The following is a 19,907-nucleotide window of genomic DNA, read 5'->3' as shown; positions in this document are numbered from 1 at the left end:
CAAGACTACATGACAACACTAGACCTAAAGGATGCATACTTCCATATACCGATACATCCTTCACACAAAAAGTACTTAAGGTTTGTATTCCAAGGGGTACATTACCAATTCAAAGTGTTGCCATTCGGGATAACAACTGCGCCAAGAGTTTTTACAAAATGCCTGGCAGTAGTGGCTGCTCATATCAGAAGGCAGCAAATACATGTGTTCCCGTACCTAGACGATTGGTTAATCAAAACCAACACGCAAGAACGGTGTTCACAACACAAAGTATGTCATAGAAACCCTCCACAAACTAGGTTTCTCACTCAACTACAACAAGTCACACCTTCAGCCGTGTCAAACACAGCAATACTTAGGGGCGACAATCAACACAACAAAAGGGATTGCCACTCCAAGTCCACAAAGGGTACAAGCATTTCACAATGTAATACAGGCCATGTACCCAAAACAAAAGATACAAGTGAAGATGGTGATGAAACTACTAGGCATGATGTCCTCATGCATAGCCATTGTCCCAAACACAAGATTGCACATGCAGCCCTTACAACAGTGCCTAGCATCACAATGGTCACAGGCACGTGGTCAACTTCAAGATCTAGTGTTGATAGACTGCCAAACATACACCTCGCTTCAATGGTGGAACAATATAAATTTAAACCAAGGGAGGCCTTTCCAAGACCCAGTGCCTCAATACGTAATAACGACAGATGCCTCACACCTCAACCAACACAGCATCCAAGGACAATGGGACACTCAGCAGAGACAGTTTCACATAAATCACTTAGAACTACTGGCAGTATTTCTAGTGTTGAAAGCATTTCAACCGATAATAAGCCACAAACACATTCTTGTCAAAACAGACAACATGACAACAATGTATTATCTGAACAAACAGGGAGGAACACACTTGACACAGTTGTGTCTCCTGGCACAGAGAATATGGCATTGGGCGATTCACAACCAAATTCGCCTAATAGCGCAGTTTATTCCAGGGATTCAGAATCAGTTAGCAGACAATCTCTCTCGGGATCACCAACAGATCCACGAATGGGAGATTCACCCCCAAATACTAAACACTTACTGCCAAAAATGGGGAACACCACAACTAGACCTATTTGCAACAAAAGAAAATGCAAAACGCCAAAACTTCGCATTCCGATACCCACAGGATCAGTCTCAAGGCAAGGCGTTATGGATGAGTTGGTCAGGGATATTTGCATACGCTTTTCCCCCTCCTTCCATATCTGGTAAACAAATTGAGTCAAAACAAACTCATACTAATAGCACCAACTTGGGCAAGGCAACCTTGGGTACACAACACTACTAGACCTATCAGTAGTACCTCATGTCAAACTACCAAACAGGCCAGATCTGTTAACTCAACACAAACAACAGATCAGACACCCAAATCCAACATCGCTGAATCTAGCAATCTGGCTCCTGAAGTCTTAGAATTCGGACATCTAGACCTCACACAGGAATGTATGAAGGTCATAAAACAAGCAAGGAAACCAACCACAAGACATTGCTATGCAAATAAGTGGAAAAGATTTGTTCATTACTGCCATAATGAACAAATACAACCCTTACATGCATCTGCTAAAAACATCGTCAGCTACCTACTGCACTTACAAAAGTAAAAGCTAGCTTTTTCATCCATTAAAATATATCTCACCGCAATTTCAGCTTATCTGCAATTTACGCACTCAACATCACTTTTTAGGATCCCAGTCATAAAGGCTTTTATGGAGGGCCTAAAAAGAATTATCCCACCAAGGACGCCACCAGTTCCTTCGTGGAACCTTAACATTGTCTTAACACGGCTCATGGGTCCACCGTTTGAACCCATGCACTCATGTGAGATACAATACTTAACATAGAAAGTAGCATTCTAATTGCCATCACATCTCTAAGAAGACTAAGTGAAATACAAGCATTTACCATACAAGAACCCTTTATTCAGATACACAAGCATAAAGTAGTTTTACAAACAAATCCTAAGTTCTTACCAAAAGTCATATCACCGTTCCACTTGAATCAAACAGTAGAACTACCAGTGTTCTTTCCAGAACCAGATTCTGTAGCTGAAAGAGCACTACATACATTAGACATCAAAAGAGCGTTAATGTGCTACATTGAAAGAACAAAACAAATTCGAAAAACAAAACAATTGTTCGTTGCTTTCCAAAAACCTCATACAGGGAATCCAATATCCAAACAAGGCATTGCCAGATAGTTAAATGCATTCAAACCTGTTATCTCAAAGCAAAAAGAGAACTGCCTATAACACCAAAGGCACACTCAACTAGAAAGAAAGGTGCTACCATGGCCTTTCTAGGAAACATTCCAATGACTGAAATGTGTAAGGCAGCCACATGGTCTACGCCTCATATGTTTACCAAACACTACTGCGTGGATGTGTTAACAGCACAACAAGCCACAGTAGGACAAGCAGTACTACGAACTTTGTTTCAAACAACTTCAACTCCTACAGGCTGAACCACCGCTTTTGGGGAGATAACTGCTTACTAGTTTATGCACAGCATGTGTATCTGCAGCTACACATGCCATCGAACGGAAAATGTCACTTACCCAGTGTACATCTGTTCGTGGCATGAGACGCTGCAGATTCACCTGCGCCCACCCGCCTCCCCGGGAGCCTGTAGCCGTTTGAAATTGATCTTGAACATTTGTAAATTTGTAAATATATTGCTTTAAACCACATTATATATACATACATATTTACTCCATTGCATGGGCACTATTACTATAATACACTACTCCTACCTCACCCTCTGCGGGGAAAACAATCTAAGATGGAGTCGACGCCCATGCGCAATGGAGCCGAAAGGGGAGGAGTCCCTTGATCTCGTGACTCGAAAAGACTTCTTAAAAAAAAAAAAAACTTGTAACACTCCGAGCCCAACACTAGATGGCGGAATGTGCACAGCATGTGAATCTGCAGCGTCTCATGCCACGAATATGTACACTGGGTAAGTGACATTTTCTATATATATATATATATACACACACACCCATGATTGAAGTACTGCTCTGAAGCGTAATCCTTCTAAAGGAAGTGGTTTATGCGTGATTAATTTGAGAAATGTAAAGACACCAACTATTTGAGAATCTAGATAACAAGGCACGACTCATTAATTAAATGTAATTGAAACGTTGAACCTAACGGTTTTGAGACAGCCTTTGCATAAGCTCTGTTTTGTCTGAATACACCTGTAACCCAGAGGGAAGGGAGATTTGATGGTTTGTAAATAATGGACAATTTCTATTTTCAAAATAACGATTTAAAAATTTAAAAAATAAATAAAAAATGTTTTAAACTAAAACTTTCATGAAATGAGAGACTGTCTATTGCACAGTATTGCTGTATGAAGCAATAAATCAGAGGAAAGACAACGACAACTAAAATAAGAATGCAATATCTTAGCACCCATCCTGAAATGAATGTTAGAAGTAAACAAATATACTCTGTTGACTGAAAGAGACGTCATGACATACAAAATGCTTTTAGGGCCTGAACACAATAAATTAATTGCACTCATCAGGAGTGCTCTCTTTGGTCTCTTGATGGACTTGCTGTTGATGTTTTAACGATGAAAATGGTACAGTATTTACAGCTGTTGTGGTATCTATTCACACGGTCCAAAGGTAGTTCTTTGGCAGGCATTGTTTTTGATAGTACACCTACTGAATACTTATGTCCTTGCCGCCAGGCTGAATATGAGCAAATTGCAATGGCGGCCACTGCATATGTGAAGGTGGGGTGGGGGTGGGGTACGAACGACGTGGAAACATTTAAAAAAAAAAAAAAGAAAGAAACTGCTTACCTTGCACCATCTGTCTCCCGTCGCCGTCTCCTGCTTCCTCGCTACTCTTGTAATGTCCCAGCATTCGCTAGGACGCCAGCACAGGCTCCCCAGCAATCCTGGCGCTGCGCACATGCTAAACATGTAAGCAGTGTTAGGATTGGTCTGAGCGGCAGTGACTGCCACTCATACACAAGCCTGTGATCTCTGCTGTTTCTCCAGCCCGGCTGTGTATGCAGCCAGGTTGGAGAATTCTAAGTACGCATGTGAGTTTGGGTGGCCTGAAACAGCCGGCCAAACACACTTGCGCACTTAGTGACTCTCCCACCTCCCTGTGGCCCAGCCTGCCCCTCCCTGCACCTGCTGGCTGGGCCAGCAGATGAAAAATGAAATCTGCTGGCTCATCCAGGGGATGAAGCCCCTCCCGCCAGTGTCAAATTTATTGGATGTTAGTGATTTCCCAGTGTATGCTATTTTTACTGAGACTTGAGAGCAATCAGATGGTGAAAGAGCTACCCCAGCCACTTATCCAAGCACTGTGAATTTACAGACATCTCTGGCGATGTTTTTGATTGGCTTCTGAATGTGACACTCCAGTGGTGACTGTGGATTATAACTTCCATTTGGATCAGGTGTGTGAAAACACAATTTTCATGCAGAATATAAGCAATGGTAAAATTTTGTACACCTGTATTGAGCCCTGAATTGCGACAAACCCCTCCTGACTATCCTGTATGGTAGCTATCTGTTTCGCCAAATCAGCAAAAAAAAACAGAAATAAGGGTAGCTGAAAAATTCCTTCCCTCTTGGGTTGAGTTGGTCTGTATCTGCCTTTCGTGATATTTCTTTCCTCAGATTCCTCTCCTCTAGACTATTCCCAGATGGACTACTGGATTTGGAAGATTTTTCAGCACAGTCCAAGCACACCAGCAGGTGGAGTCATGTAGCTCAACTGCTGACTCTGCTCCACCCTGGAAATGATGGCTGGAGCCACATATAGGCTGCACCCAAACACTTTGATTTCAGTTTCTTTCAGGTCACCAACCCTGCCCTTGTCACCCAAAAACCAGTTGTTCATGCGAGTGTACATATCTCCTATTTGGGACCGTTGAAGGGATGAGGAACCTGCAGTTAGACAGAGTATCTTCCAGAAACCGCACTGCTGAAGGTAAGTAACTTGTTCTTAAGATGAATATTTCTAAATGCTTATTCCTCACTTTTAGAATAGGTACCGAAGCTGTACCTCACTTGATGATGTCCAGAAAAAGCATTACTGAAGGTAAGTAACTTGTGTGTTATAATCAGAGTTTCTGGTAGCAGTGCAGATGACAAACATTCTTGGACAAGGATATGAACGCTTTGTTGATCAACCAGTGGGCACTTAGTTGGTATAAAGACTGGGTTTTGCTCAGATGGTTAGTTGCAGAGACTCCACTCATAGGTCTGCCTGGTCACCCTTCCATGGTTAGGATGGCAGGAGGGTGAGGAGGCTGTGTGTACATTGGCCTCACCACACCACTTGGCAGTGAAGATTGTCACTGCTACTAACCCCAGCACTGCTGCTTGTGGCTTCCCCAGTAATATGGCAGGTCTACAATTAGTAGCAATTATCGGGGAGTGTAGTGCACAACCTGAGCTATTTCAAGTGCAGGACCCGGTAAGGTGACAAGTGGGGTTATATCATTTAAGGGTGAGGCAAAGGAGGGGGAAGGACTGAACAAATCCCTCCTGACTCTCCCTGTACGATAGCTATCTGTTGGACCACTTGAGCATAACAAACGGTAATAAGGGAAGGAGAGAAACTCCTTCTCTCTTGGGTTGAGTTGGTCTGTATCCGCCATTCGGAGGCATACTTTTAACCTCAGATCCCTCACCTTTAGAATATTGCAAGAAGAAATACTGAATTTGGATGATCCGGCCTCTGGAGCTGGCCAGTGGCTGTCTCCAGATATACTTTGCTCTGCCAGTGTCTACCGGAAGTAGCCCAATCCTGCCTCCTTACACTTCTCGTTCTGAAAGGTGAAAGCTGAACACACTAATTACTCAGTAGCGGCTCACGGGCCGTGAAAGGAGTGGGGCGGCAAATATATAAAATAAATTTTTTTTTAAAACACACACACTTCCTTGACGCAGTCCTGCGCCGCGCTCCTCTGTCCCTCGCCGCTGCTGCAGGCACAGGCTCCCAGCCTGCCCTGCGGCCAATCCTGATGCTGCCCAAAGCAGCGTCAGGATTGGCCGGGAGAGCCCTGCCAGGGCACTCCAAGGCAGACTGGATGACTGTGCAGGTTCTCTCCAGCCCCGCAACTTTGTAGCCTACAGCGCATGTTTGTTTGACAGGCCTGAGACGGCCGGCCAAACACTTATGCACTCTGAGGGGGAGTGCTAAGCCCACCCCTCAGTGCACATCACCCCTGTGGCCCTGCCCCTTTTAAAGAAAACAATAATAAACATAGTTTTCTTTTAAAAGTTTTTGCAGCTGGCGGGGAGGCGACGCTCCTCCGCCCGTATGGAGGAGCCGCCACTGTAGTTGCTGTAATGTGGTAATGACATTTTTAAAAAGTATGCCTGCTTATTGTTTTTACAAGAAAATCAGTATTTCAAGAGCATCTTGGTGGAAATGACTCTAGGTATTTGTTTGCCAGAAAATCTCAATAACGCACTCTTTGCCAAATTAGCATTTATTTTGTAAGAATGGGTCCTTTTTCATTGTTGAAATACATATTTAAGTTGCTTGTATTAAACGTCTGATCATTGTTTAATGAAAACATGCAGTCTATCTAGTGGAATCTGAGTTGTGTCCGTACTCTCCCATAAACATACGTACTTTTTATCGCAGGGAAATCAACAAGGAGTCCAAATTGAAATTTGTACACACCTCTGTGCATGGTGTGGGCCATGTGTTTGTTCAGTCTGCCTTCCATGCCTTTGGTTTTGATGGTCCGCTTGCTGTTGCTGAACAAAAGGACCCTGACCCCGAGTTCCCAACTGTGAAATACCCCAATCCTGAGGAGGGCAAAGGCGTATTGGTAGGAATAATTTATTTTAATATTTTATGTATGGAAGTTTGTAGATTCTGCACGTCACCATCTGCATATTTCAAAGTGCTGCCTTGCAGAATTGTGCGCAGTGGGAAGAACAAACTGGTTGAGGTTTAGTTTAAATAAATTCGGATTTGAGGTTTGAGCACCTGCCAACTCTGTTCCAAGAGTCTGCTGAAGTGAAGGTGTTTAGGATCTGCCCCAGGCTGTGGTAAAAAGTATTTCACTTAGGCGCAATCTTTAGTGTTTTTGTGAATGCCTTTGTAGGTTTGCACTATATTCTAGCCACACAACACCACTTGCCATCATGGTTTTGCCACCCCATGCCATCGCTAGTACCCATTTAAGTAGAGCAGTGGCATTTTGATGAGCCGAGGCAGTTGTAAAGTTAAGAAATTTATCTTAGTGTTGAGTTGTGTATTTCTTTCAGTTTATGATGGAGTTGGTAGAGTTCTTAAGTATCTGGGTCCAATAAATGTAATAGTACTATAAATAAACTATAGCTGTTATATAACTATACTCTGGCATCTCAAGTGTATATTTCTTTCGAGAAAAGTTCTCTTATTTTGGGAAACATGAGCAAAGACAATTGGTATGTGATATTTTTTGTCGTTATCTACCAAGTGCTTCATTTGCAAATTTTCCATCTTCACATATTTTGTGGCACAACAACTATTGTAATTGTGCTGAAAACGTGATGCATTCTCTTTCTGTTTTATTGCCAAGAGCGGCAGGGATCATATTCAAGGTTATAGAACGGCAAAGCACCTTGGAATTTAAAGGGGGTTGGGTGGTAGGAGGCAGGGCACATGGAGGGTTTTCCTTCCTGATCGTGATGAAAACAATAATTCACATTTTGAAGAATTGCTGATAAGAATATTGTTTTAGTGTAACCTTTGTATGTAACAATATTTTGTAATCGTTTGTTTTCTTAATATCATTAGACCTGGTTAAATAAAGAAGGGGCGTTAATTTTCACCCAGCAAATGCCAAATACAATATTTACACTATAAAGTGATGTTTTCAAATGGAAAGACCTTTGAAAAGGATTGATGATAAAAGAACTATGTGACTGTGATTTCAACATTTTGTACACTCCTTTCCACAACAGCGTGCAGTAGTTTTCTGCGTCCAGATGATCCTCCAGTACTGTCTTAAGGGGACAATATTTATCCTCCACATCTGGCCCAGACAGGAAAGGCCTGCTTTATTTAAAACCGCAAACGCTTCTCCAGTCCAAAAGAGGCGATTCTTCCTGTTGTTCAGTTTTCCCTGGCTCTGAATCCAAGAGTCAAAAGTTAGAAAAGTTGGGAGTCCTCCCTTTGGCTTGTGGATTGTAAGAGAAACATCATTCCACATCTGTCCCATTGTTTTAAAAAGCAGCATCAATACAGGATGATAGAAATAGACGAGATTAACTTGTGCAGTGAAAAACCTCCTCTAAGCAAAGAATGGACTGACAGCACCTCTCACACAAAATATAGAAGGGGGGAGTACCTAGAAATCGGTACATGTATCAACTATGCCAATTCGAGCCAAAAAAACCTTCCCAAAGCAGAGTTACCCCCTTATGCAGCATAGAAAGCAGCCCAAATGTCTCACAGAACTCAGAATAGGCACCTCATTTCACTTAACAGGCACACACACGCACACACACTCACACATGTGCGTGCGCACACATTTACCCACACAGTGACTCTAGAAGTTTCAGCCGTATCATACCATTGCTCTGATCTTTCCACTGGCTACCTTTCAAAGCCAAGATCCAACAGAAGATGGTTTCCCTGCTTTGACCTGTAGCTCAGATACTTATCACAAAAGTTGACACTCTCTGGAGGTAACCACTTCCCACAAAGTGTGAATTTCCTGCTCAGTGTTGGCTTTAGCACTGGTGGTGGAAGGCGTCAGAATCTCTTTTTTTACCACCCCCCTCCCCATTATAACCTCCTTCTCCATGGATTCCCTCACTGCCACTTTCCAACAGTGCCCCTTATCTCTCCATAGCCACTCTCGTATGCATTTCATTTGTTTTATAGTGCAACTCGCACCAGTGTAGGGTGTCTGAATACTTTACATTACACACACATTAACCTGAGACAAAATCACCGTACTAATGAAATGGGATGGAACACAGTCTTTGGACACACATCATTGTTGAGTCCACTGTAAAAAAAAATAAACAGAGGGCTAGCCAGATACTCTGGACAGGGCAGGAAGACACAACATTTTCAGACTGTGTGGAGGACATTTGTCCTAACAGTGGGATTTGTTCAGAGATGTAATTGACTATTGCAAATCCAAATGCAGTCCATCTGTGAGGAAAGAGATGTATTCAGATACTGTGCTTAAAGAATCTAGCTTCTGTTCAGGACTGCCCTTCAACCGTAGCATGAGGACTTGTTCAGTCTTTTATTCAGAATTCCTATAGAAAGAAGTAGTCTATTTTGAGAAGAAAGCTTTCTTGGAACCTCCTTTGTAATTGTCATTGCAATTTGAATTTAGGTTTAGCATCTTTATAATATACCATTACTATCACCCAACATCCAAATTACATTGTTTTGAGTGTTGTTGTGAGGTCATCCTACAAGTTTGTATCTCTAAGAGGTAGCTTCATATGTAAACCTACAAGTATAGATGCCCCAGTAGTCATAACATTCATACAGGTTAAATATTTTGCTGTGATATTTCCAGCCACTACTTGCCAAGCTTTGCTGGCGAATCACTCCACTATCCTGTATTTAATGCTGAAAGGGTCTACATATTCGGTAGCGTTGACAAAATGCATGTCAACTGTGCATGATGCTTGACCTACTATTTCCACGCAATAAATGCAAACGACTAGTGCTTTTAGGTAAACCGGTAAACCTGGCTTCACTGTCTTCTGTAGCGCCAAAGGGACATCCTTGTCCTGCATCAAATCCTGAAACAACAACAAACTTTCTTGGCATGCCCGTGACTGCGGAGCACCAACCATGAAAAAATCTTCCAAATAGTGTGTCATAAGCTCCTTTCCCCCCCACATGGGTGAAAGTCTTCTGCAAAAAGGAACCAAAAGCTTCAAGCAATGAGCATGAAATTGAACATCCTATAGGCAACACCTAGTCCACAAAAACGTTCCTCCAGATTGTATCCCCAACTGCTCATAATCCTCCAGATGGAAGCAACCGGGAAGCCAGGTTCACGTTGCATTTGGCCATGAACACCCCATGGCAACCGTATTCACCAGCTGCACTATAGTGTCCAAAGATGCATAATGCACTCTGCTACATTCCTCAGGAACGAAATCATTGACTGACATACCCTCCGGCCATGAAAGATGATGAATCAGACGGAACTCCTCTGGCTGCTTCTTAGGGACCACCCCAATTGGGGAAATCCTTAAGTTCTCCAGAAGCCAATTGTGGAAAGGCTCTTCCATCCTCCCTTCTCTCACTTACTTCAATAATTTGCCCCACACCTTTCTTCCTGCCCTTTCACCGACTGCAAATTTTTCCCACCGTTGCTGCACCCTGGTCCTTCATAGGACAAACTAAAAACAACTGAAGACCCTCCCAACAACAACACTTTTTCCCCTTCCATCCCCAACAAGCTTGAACCAATGCCTCAACTGCTCCATTTTAACTGGTGTATGTGCTCTTTCCCATGGGGTTCTGCCCCCTCTGCCCCTACCGCATCCGCCGGAACCCGTCCATAGACTCCCATTTCCACTCTGCTGTCCAAAACCACCCCCTGCAGTCCGCATCGAGTGAGTATGTTTTCCATCACGTTTGGAGCATTCATGTCAATATTTGCAATATTCCTGCAAGGATTGTCCTCTGTTGTAGGACCAACACGCTCCTCTGTTCCACACCTGCCCCTTACACCTGTGAATGGGTGGGACACCCTCGAAAGGGCTTGTAAATAATTGGCCAACCACTTGCCGTGTAAGTCCCTGTGCTGGCTGTTCTGGTGTCATAATTTAAAGGAACAGCTCATTATCTAGCTGCTCCCAAATATCATCTTCATCTTCCACAAAAGGAGCACAAAATTCCTCGTATTGCACCCAGGACCCCCAACGAACAAAGCCTGTACTTTTCACACTACATCGAGGTTTTTGAACAATGCCACACACCTCTCTGGATATTTCGCGCAATACACGTTCGCATAGATCAGAAAAGCTGATGTCCAATTTTCAGTGTTAACCGGCACCTTCCTGAAGGACAGCTTGTATTTCTCCTCCTTGGATCCCTCCTTAGCCAGCACCTCCGAGTGCAAGAGTTAAAAAATTCCTACGTACTCCCCTTTCCACATATGCTCTTTAGTGGTCAACATTAAGTCCCCCCACCCATGGCTTGATAATCCCCATGAATGTCAGCTTTTTATGCTTCAATTCCTTGCTCTCCTTCTTCTCTCCTGCATCCTTGTCCTATCAGTCTTTTCAGCATCTCCCACCCCATTTTTCAGTTGTTCATTCACCCCTCTCACTTTTTCACTCGCCCACAATCCTTCTGTGCATGTCCCTTGGTCCTACACATACTTACCCATCAGCAACCGAAGGCTAGCATCCCCTTGCACCTGTTCGTCTGTCCCCACAGCCTGCAACCCCACTTCCAATCTGCCTTGCAGCATGAGCCCCTTCCCCCTCACACTATAGTATGCATCAGTGCCATCCACAGTACCACCCTACAGGCCCCCACCTTTCAGCGTGTGCCCCCCAGCTGAAAACCCTGTCCTTTCACCTCTGGCATAATGCTGCTTAACTTATTGCCACTCCCCTGTCTGACACTATCAGCAGGCTGGGAATGCAAGCTTAGCGACTCCCTATAGACCTGCTCCTCCTCCCTTGCCACTGTCCTCGAGACAGCCAGCAACAGGCCTAGTGAAGTGTAGGCCACTCCCAATGCTGACATCCGGCTCACCTCCACCACGCAGCAGAGATGCGCCCCTGCACTCTTAGGCCGTGCGTGCAGTCATCCTCCTCAGTCAGGCGATCAGCTCTTTCATGCGTTCTGGCCTGGGGGTCCCCAGCCTTTCACTTTGTAGGGCCACGTCAGCCTCAGGTAAAACACTGTCTTTTGGGAACGCTCTTCCACACGCCAAAATGGCCCGCGCTATCGCTTATGGCTGCCCTAGTAGCTGTCCCACAGCCTCCACACATGCCTGCAGGCCTCAGCTGTGCAGCGGCCCTCGCCTACACAGCGGACCCTGAGGACTGAACAGTGCCATGCTCATTAACTACACTCCACCCCCTATCACAGTGTGGTATGGCACCACAGCCCGAAATGCCCGGCCCAGCGCTCTGCCCCCGAACCACTTTCCTCTCTCTGTTTCTGCATGCGGGTTGGTGATGCACAGATCATATTAGCCGCTGCCACGTCCCCGCAACCTCTACTTTGGCCTATCCAGGTGGGGAATACCCATTTGTTGCAGGGCCCCCTCTGCCAACAGGTCAGTCCTGCCTGCCTCACGAATGGTCTGCCTGTCTCACACCACCATGCTTCCACCAATGCTCAAAGTAATAGCCACTGGGCCCACATCGAAGAAAGTTGCAAATTCTCTAGACTGTCCCTGCCAACAGGGTGTAATGAATCTAAAATGGCACAAAAAACGAACTATTGAGCCCCTAAGGACCCTTCTGAAACCCTGCCCCTGCATCCTCAAGCTTATCAAAACCCCCATTATAATCTGCACATTGGAAGTGAGAAAGCTTTTTGTAAAGTGTAGCTTATCATTTTTCTAGTGCTGGTTAAGGCTTACTGAAGAATATTCAGAAAGTGGTTGTTGCTGCTTTCATTTACAGTGAAAGTGGCATCTCTTATTGTTTTTCAGACATTGTCTTTTGCTTTAGCTGATAAGGAAGGGGCTAGAGTAATATTGGCAAATGACCCAGACGCGGATCGACTTGCTGTTGCTGAGAAACAGGAAAGGTAAGATTTATGAAGTATGGTTAGTGTTTGAAAAATGCATTAGCTTTTTTCACAGCATATATATTGCACATCTGGCTTCCTCAGCAACCGGTATGAAATGGAACTGTTGGCCAGGCATTAATACAGAAGGGTCCATTTGGGGAATACTTTTCTTTCATGAACTATAAATCGGAAATAGCAAACCAGAGGTCTGATTCCCCCAGGTATTTGTTCATTTCAAAGGAATTTCCTATGTTCTCATCTACCCTGGGGATTAAGATCAGCTGCTGAGCACGTACCTTTTATTCTTCCAAGCCAAATATAAGAGGTTGGGTGGGGGATGAAAATGTAATCACACCATATTGTATTTACTTCTCCCTCATCCTGTGAAAATTGTGCCATATTTGATGGTCCCCACATAGATGCATCTAACTGATGTAACGATGGTACCATTGTGAATTGGGCTAAAGCTTACGGTTATTTTCCCTGGACTACCACACAAGTTGCACAACTGGTCAGTTTTCTTTAGGTAGACAATTAAGAGAAGAAGGCCTTGGCAACACTGCTAAACTATTTATCCATCCAGTGCCAGTGTAAATCGGCCACATTAAAAAAATACAGAAGTGACGTAGAAACATAGCCAACTTTGTTGTATATAAAGCACACTGGCCCAGATTCTTAAACATTTTTGTTTCTGCTGTATTTGAATTTGCTAGAGGCATTGGCCAGATCATTTAAAAAAGATTTGTGATGGCAGTCTTCAAATTGTCAAAGGAAATAGCAGTGTTTGATGACGCACAAAATTGTACCAAATGTTGCATTTCCACAGTTTTTCGTGTTATGTCAGTACATAGCATTTTGCATAACATATGCAGACCACTGCAGACTGATTCACTGCAAACAAACTCTAATGCCACTAATACAGATGTATTTACTTGATTCTAGAAATACTACCAACAAGTCGAAATACAGGCATCACACAAATGTTTTTGATCCAGTGCCTCAAGTTTGAGATGCTCCCAGATATTACACTTGATACATGTGTCTTCTAATGCCAGTAAAACTATGAATGTTTGGGCATGGGAAAGTAAAACCTTTTCAAACTTTTAATTGTTACAGTCCAGTTGTCGTACGACTAGTTTCATTGTGGACAAAAGAGGCATTGGAAGTTGCATCTACTAAGAATATCTGCCAAATTGCTGTTACCACACAATCATTGGTCTTGTCTCCTTCAGGTATGATTATCTTAGATAGATATTCGAAGTCCTGAGCCCAGAGGTAGGTGTGGAACCCATCCATTCTCAGCCAGTGGAGGCTTTTACATCAGAGTACATCCTTGGGCTTGTTATTCCCTATCCAGGGTACAATTGTGTTAAGAATATTTTTGTTGTCATTCACCAGTGACTAGACCATGTTAACTTGTATGGTATGTATTAATGTTTGTGTTCTCAACACGTCTGTTTTCCCTGTTGGATATAATGGGTGTCAATTCCCCCTGAGTAGTCCAAAAATAGATTTTCTTTCACCCTCTGTTCCGGTTAATCACACAAGGGAGTTGTGTTTGGGCATTTAAATCTCCTTGTGGCTAGCTTTTGTTTAGGCTGATTTGCCGCAAGAATTTGCAGCAGACTTTAGCTCTTTGAATGGATCTTTTGACTGGTCATTATCCTTGAAGTTCATGCTACTTCTAGCGAACACAATAAGTATACAAAACAGTGATGGATGGAGTGCTTGAATTAATCTCAGCCACTGGTAATCACTCTGGCCACATCCCAATCCATTGTTATTTTGCACACCATGCCACCTCAGTTTGGAGCAATATGTAAATCAGTCTTGAGCCTGTTTCAGTAGAAACAGTCCAGCCTGAAATCCAAGCCAGATCCTCCCTGACGCGGAACACAAGCAACCCATGACCGATTTCTCCCTAGTTATGGGCTCATCAGCTGGATACATCTTGGTTCCAGTGACAGTGTGCACCGAACCCACGACTGACCATAACCATCTCACTTAGGGTGACACAGTAAGTATACAAAACAGTAACGGATGGAATAATTGAATTAATCTCAGCCACTGGTAATCACTCTGTCCACATCCCAGTCCATTGTTATTGTGCACACCATGCATCTCAGTTTGGACCCATCCATATGCAAATCAGCCTTGAACCTGCTTCAGTAGGAACAGTCCACCCTGAACTGCCAAGCCAGGTCCTCCCTGAACCAGAACACAAGCAACCCAGTACTGGTATCACGCTCCTTGTGGGCTCATCAGCCTGGTATACCTTGGTTCCAGTGAACACAGCATTATTGCTGGCAATGTAGGAAGTAAATGCTTGCTGTACAGTAGTAGATTGTGTAAGTGTTATATGAGTTAGTCTTCACCCTAAAGTTGGTCTAACATGTTTCAATGCAGCCATCATCTCCAGTTTTCCCCTCGTTTTCTTTAATTCCATTTTCAAAGTGGAAAGTTTTTTTGAGATTCTGTTATTTCAGATAATTCAGTGGATTCTAGCTTTTGGGAAACATTTGGTTTCAGGATAATCAAGCAGGAAACTCTTCTTTAGCAAAATGAGGGCATCCATTCCTTGGTCTACGTCCTTCAGGAATGACAGTCTCTTTTTCAGTTAAATTAGCAAGTGAATGTCGTCTCAGTAGAATTTCACTAGAGTGATGGTCTCAAAGGGTCCAGAGATACCCTCTTCTGTTCTCTTGTCTTCAACAGTGTATGTGCTACGTCCTAAATGTCCTTCTTTTTCAGCAGTTGGTATGAGGGTACGGTGGAGGTAAAACCTCCCAGCTGGGCTGAAGGAGATCATTAGGGAGGCAGCAGGAGCAGGGAAATCCCTATTTATTAGGTCTTTCAAACCCAGGTCTTGAGTACATTTCTTCACCTTTTTGCTCCTCCATCCATCTTCTTCACATATTCCTGTCCAAAATGATCTGGATCTTCTGGCTAGAGCCCGTCTCTGGGGAAGATGTTGATAAATATGATTCTACTTGAAGGAGCAAAGAGGCTATAGTCGCTGAGACTGGTGGGAGTCCTGTGACTGTCAAAGAAGAGGACTCCAACTCGCTCCTACAGGAGTCCCATCCAACCTTCCTGCTGGATCCAGCACCTCACTTCATTACTCGTTTGCCTTTTTTCTCACCTTGTCATGTCTCCACAAATCAGGTCTTGATATATTCATGGCTACTTTCAATATCACAAGCTGTACTTCTGGATTTTTTAAATTATTTAAGAGAAGGAACAAGTGTGTTAGCTGCTCTTGTAAAACAAAATAATAAAGGAAATCTATTTCTGCCCAAGGAAACGAGACCTACAAGTGGGACTAAGGTGGAACAAGCACCACCCACCAGCTTATTTAATTTAGATTTTGATTTTTTGGTCATCACAGGTGGCAGGAAAATAGAAAGGGTGACAGCAACAGTGGTGGCAGAAAAGAACAAGCATTGGCAAAGCCAGTATGTCTCGGCTCCGGGAGCTATTAAGGTTTGCCAATACCTCTTAGCTATGCTGAACATCACCCTCTGAACTGTGCAACATGTTTACATGAGAAAAAAAGCCTATTTCAGCATTTTGTAGGCACATGCAGCACTCATGCTTGTGTCTACAAAATGAAGCAGCTCCTTTTCTTTTCTTTTCATTTGCTGATCCACCTCAGATTAGAAAGACAACTTATTTTTTTTTGTGGAGAGTGAGGGAGAGGGGAGCAGAAACACAGGAGCAAAGCGAATGGTAGATGCAACATGGACTGGAGCATGAAAGCAGCACGGGCCCTGTGGGCACTGAAGTAACATAGGGGGCACCGCATAGGGTATGCAACACATAGGGGCAAGCAAACGGGTGAGAGGGAGAGCAACATATTGCACAAAGGGTGGGGGAGAAAATCAAACAGGTGAGAGGGAGAGAACAACGTTGAGCAGGGAGAAGCACACAAGTGAGAAAGCAACATAGGCATGGGGAGCAAACAACAGCGAGTGCATCACAGAGGAGACAAGCACGACAAGAGGAGGCAAGCCCAAAAATGCTAATAAATAAGAAGCAAACAAATGACAGTGACATTGAAGCCAACCAATGGTAAGCAACGGCAGTCTCTAGGCACAGAGTAAGCTAACAATACATCTTGCAACAGAATGAGCATACATTGTCTAGTAGGCACAGTGCAAGGATTTCATGGGTAATGAAGGAAGCCACTGCATGAGTTTGCAGAATGCCGGTACGTTCACTGCTGACAAGCTGTACCTCGCACACCCGCAGTAATATGTTAAGTCTTCTGCACTGCTGTCTCTTTCAACAAAGAGCTCAGTGTTTGGGTTAATTCTGTTTGTAAATATTTTATATGAAATGCATTTAAAAACATTTGATTGAAAGACTAATTTACCAATGGCTAGTCCAGTGGAGGTAAAATATTTTCGGAGTGATTCAAGCCATAGTTCTTGACAGGGCCTCGGAATCCTCAGGAATGGTACCGCCCCAGTGGTTTACTTTTCAGAAGCTCTGGCTCTGCCTAATATTCACCAGAGTAACAGAGTGGCCAAAGGGGGGAAAAGTTTGTAGGGTAGATATGCTAGGGAATGAGAACTGTAATAGAATTGGCAGTAGCAAATTCAGCTGAATAACACACACTCTCTCATAAATAAGCACTGAAATTATAACAGAGGAGAAGTCACAAAAAAACGTATAGTCATCTGACTATGAATCCAAAGCAGGTTAACCAGTTACACCTTAGTCCATAAATACAACGCTCAGGCATAAGAGGTTTGGTAACTTCAGAATCAGAAGCAGTGCACATTCAATATCATCAAAGGGTTAAAACACTTCTCTAACTCAAGCCTTATGAGCTAAAACACTCGGATGTCTGGTAAGTAAATAGATATTAGTAAGAAACATTCAGTAGGCATAAACAAGACAATCAATTACTTTCACAGATCAGGACAGTAAGGGAATTCAATAGAAACAATACCCTTCGTAACAGAACCCAGGTTATGGTGATTAGCAGAGGGGCTGCTGTTGTGCAGAAAGTAATAATTAAATTGTAGTTCGCAGGATAATCTATCAGGAGAGTAGTAGAGAAGTTAAACTACGAAGACAACTGACCCTTTATCAACATGCGAATACTGCATGCCAAAAACCAGTCCAAGCGAGAGGGAATAAGATGCCAGCCGTTGCCGTACGCCAACACAGTTCGAATGAAAGTGTTTAAGCCCGCTGCAGAGGTACGTCAAAACTTGAAAGGACGAGAGGTTTAAGATCATTAGTCGCTGCTGTAGCACAATCTCACTAGCTGAACCGTAAACACCGGGGAGAGTCCCGCTGTGAAAATCCGAGACACAATTGCCAGCCAGGAACAATGCAGAGCTGCTAAAAACTTCAGGAGTCTTGAATACCAGACACTTCCCCTGTGTTTCCAGGTCATATAAATACCGGACCAATCATCGCGTTTCCTCATGCCTGTTGCGCTTCCTGCATCCTATCCTTAACTGTGGAAGCCATCTTTGAACAAAATCCCACTTGCAATACCACTAAAATCTTCTCTTTTTTTCTTGCTTCAGGCGGGGGATGAGCATGAATATTCCCAGTTGTGACAGTTCCTCACACATAAATCATGTTTATGTTAAATATTTTTAATTTGTAATTTACTTACTACTGATTTTTTTTTATTTGTATGGTTTTCAGTGGGGAATGGAAGGTGTTCTCTGGCAATGAGCTGGGAGCCATTTTAGGCTGGTGGCTGTTTACATGTTGGAAGCAACAACATCCAGAGCCCACAGCCCTCAAGGATGTCTACATGCTTTCCAGCACAGTCTCTTCCAAAATCCTGAGAGCCATTGCATTGAAAGAAGGGTTTCACTTTGAGGTAGGGTACTCTGGAACTTTTTTCTTTCTTTTTTTATTTATTTAATCACTGCCACTGATATGAATGAGCCCTTTTCCCCAATGCAGGAGACCTTGACAGGATTCAAGTGGATGGGAAATCGAGCCAAGCAACTCATAGATCAGGGAAAAACTGTCTTATTCGCTTTTGAAGAAGCAATAGGTAAGTAATAATGATCATAATTATTTTCTTTTAAGATTAACATTCTTATATTCTGCCAAGTTCTGTTAACATGTCTTGTAGAGCATATGCCGCTAAGTGCAGTGACTTAATGGCACTTAGCAGTGTTAGGTTTTTTTAATTCACGAAGAAATACAACATGCTTCTATTATTTGGCTTCGGCTTCTAGTAACTATACCTGGTTCATCTAATGCATTATAGAATAAGACTGTGTTCTGTAATGTTCTGAAAGTAAGTTTTTTTAGAATGTGGTGGGCAGAATATAAGAAGAGAGTAGCTGGTTCCTTCTAGATGCTTGCATCTTATCTTAGATAATTAAGAGACTTAGGACTGCCTTAGTGCCTTAGTGTGGTGTTATCCTCTGAATATTATGTGGACTTTAAATCTAATGGTGGTTTATGTGATAATATCTCATCACCTTAAGATAGTAAAGAGGACGTCCTCCTGTTTCCTAAATCCTCATACACAAGGTCTATGATGACACATGCCATGATAAGTTGTGGGTGGAACGGCATCTCATATCTTTTGACTCAGTAGTACAGTATCCTTTCTGTCACAAATAAAATTGATCTGTAGGTTTACATTCTCCAGTACTTTGTGTATGAGGTTTATGTGATCATGACACCAGACCTGCCAACTCAAATAAACATTCCATAGTGTGAGGTAGGAAGTGGCAGTGAAAAGTGGAGGGTCTATTGCTAAGAATTGCTTCTGTCAGAGGAACTTCTGTCCCTCCACCCTCGTTTGCCCTCTACTTAAAAAAACAAATAAAAGTAGAACAAAAGCTTGCCAAGGCTGCTGCTGCCGATGTCCAGGGGTGTTTTCACACGTCTTCATTGACATTGGCTACCTAGAGCCTCTAAAACAGCTGAAACGCCCCTATTCTGCAGTGGTTTCCAGCTGTTTTACCCTCCCACTGTGTAATATTGGCTCCTCACCGGGTGACCATGTGAGGTGAGCCAATATCATGTGACACACTGTGGCATTGTGTGAGTTGGCAGGTCTGTGATACCTGAGTCAATCTTACTGCCTGAATCGTTGCTTGATGAAACCTTGTTACTAATCTTCTAAGCAAACCAACTATGATGCAGGGACCCAAACA

The 19,907-nt window shown here is 43.3% G+C and overlaps 1 protein-coding gene across 1 annotated transcript in view; it reads left to right on the top strand.

The window, feature by feature from the left end:
* Positions 1–19,907, top strand: part of PGM2 (phosphoglucomutase 2) — a 252,015-nt gene that overhangs the window by 150,654 nt on the left and 81,454 nt on the right. Inside the window, exons 7-10 of the mRNA XM_069202119.1 lie at positions 6,667–6,856; positions 12,677–12,774; positions 18,427–18,607; positions 18,694–18,787. Coding sequence (XP_069058220.1) covers positions 6,667–6,856; positions 12,677–12,774; positions 18,427–18,607; positions 18,694–18,787 — 563 coding nt within the window. The remainder of the gene's footprint in view (positions 1–6,666; positions 6,857–12,676; positions 12,775–18,426; positions 18,608–18,693; positions 18,788–19,907) is intronic.

The sequence above is a fragment of the Pleurodeles waltl genome, chromosome 1_2 (genome assembly GCF_031143425.1).
Source record: "Pleurodeles waltl isolate 20211129_DDA chromosome 1_2, aPleWal1.hap1.20221129, whole genome shotgun sequence".
In the NCBI taxonomy this organism is placed as follows: Eukaryota; Metazoa; Chordata; class Amphibia; order Caudata; family Salamandridae; genus Pleurodeles; species Pleurodeles waltl.
This window is presented reverse-complemented; position numbering and strand designations above follow the sequence as displayed.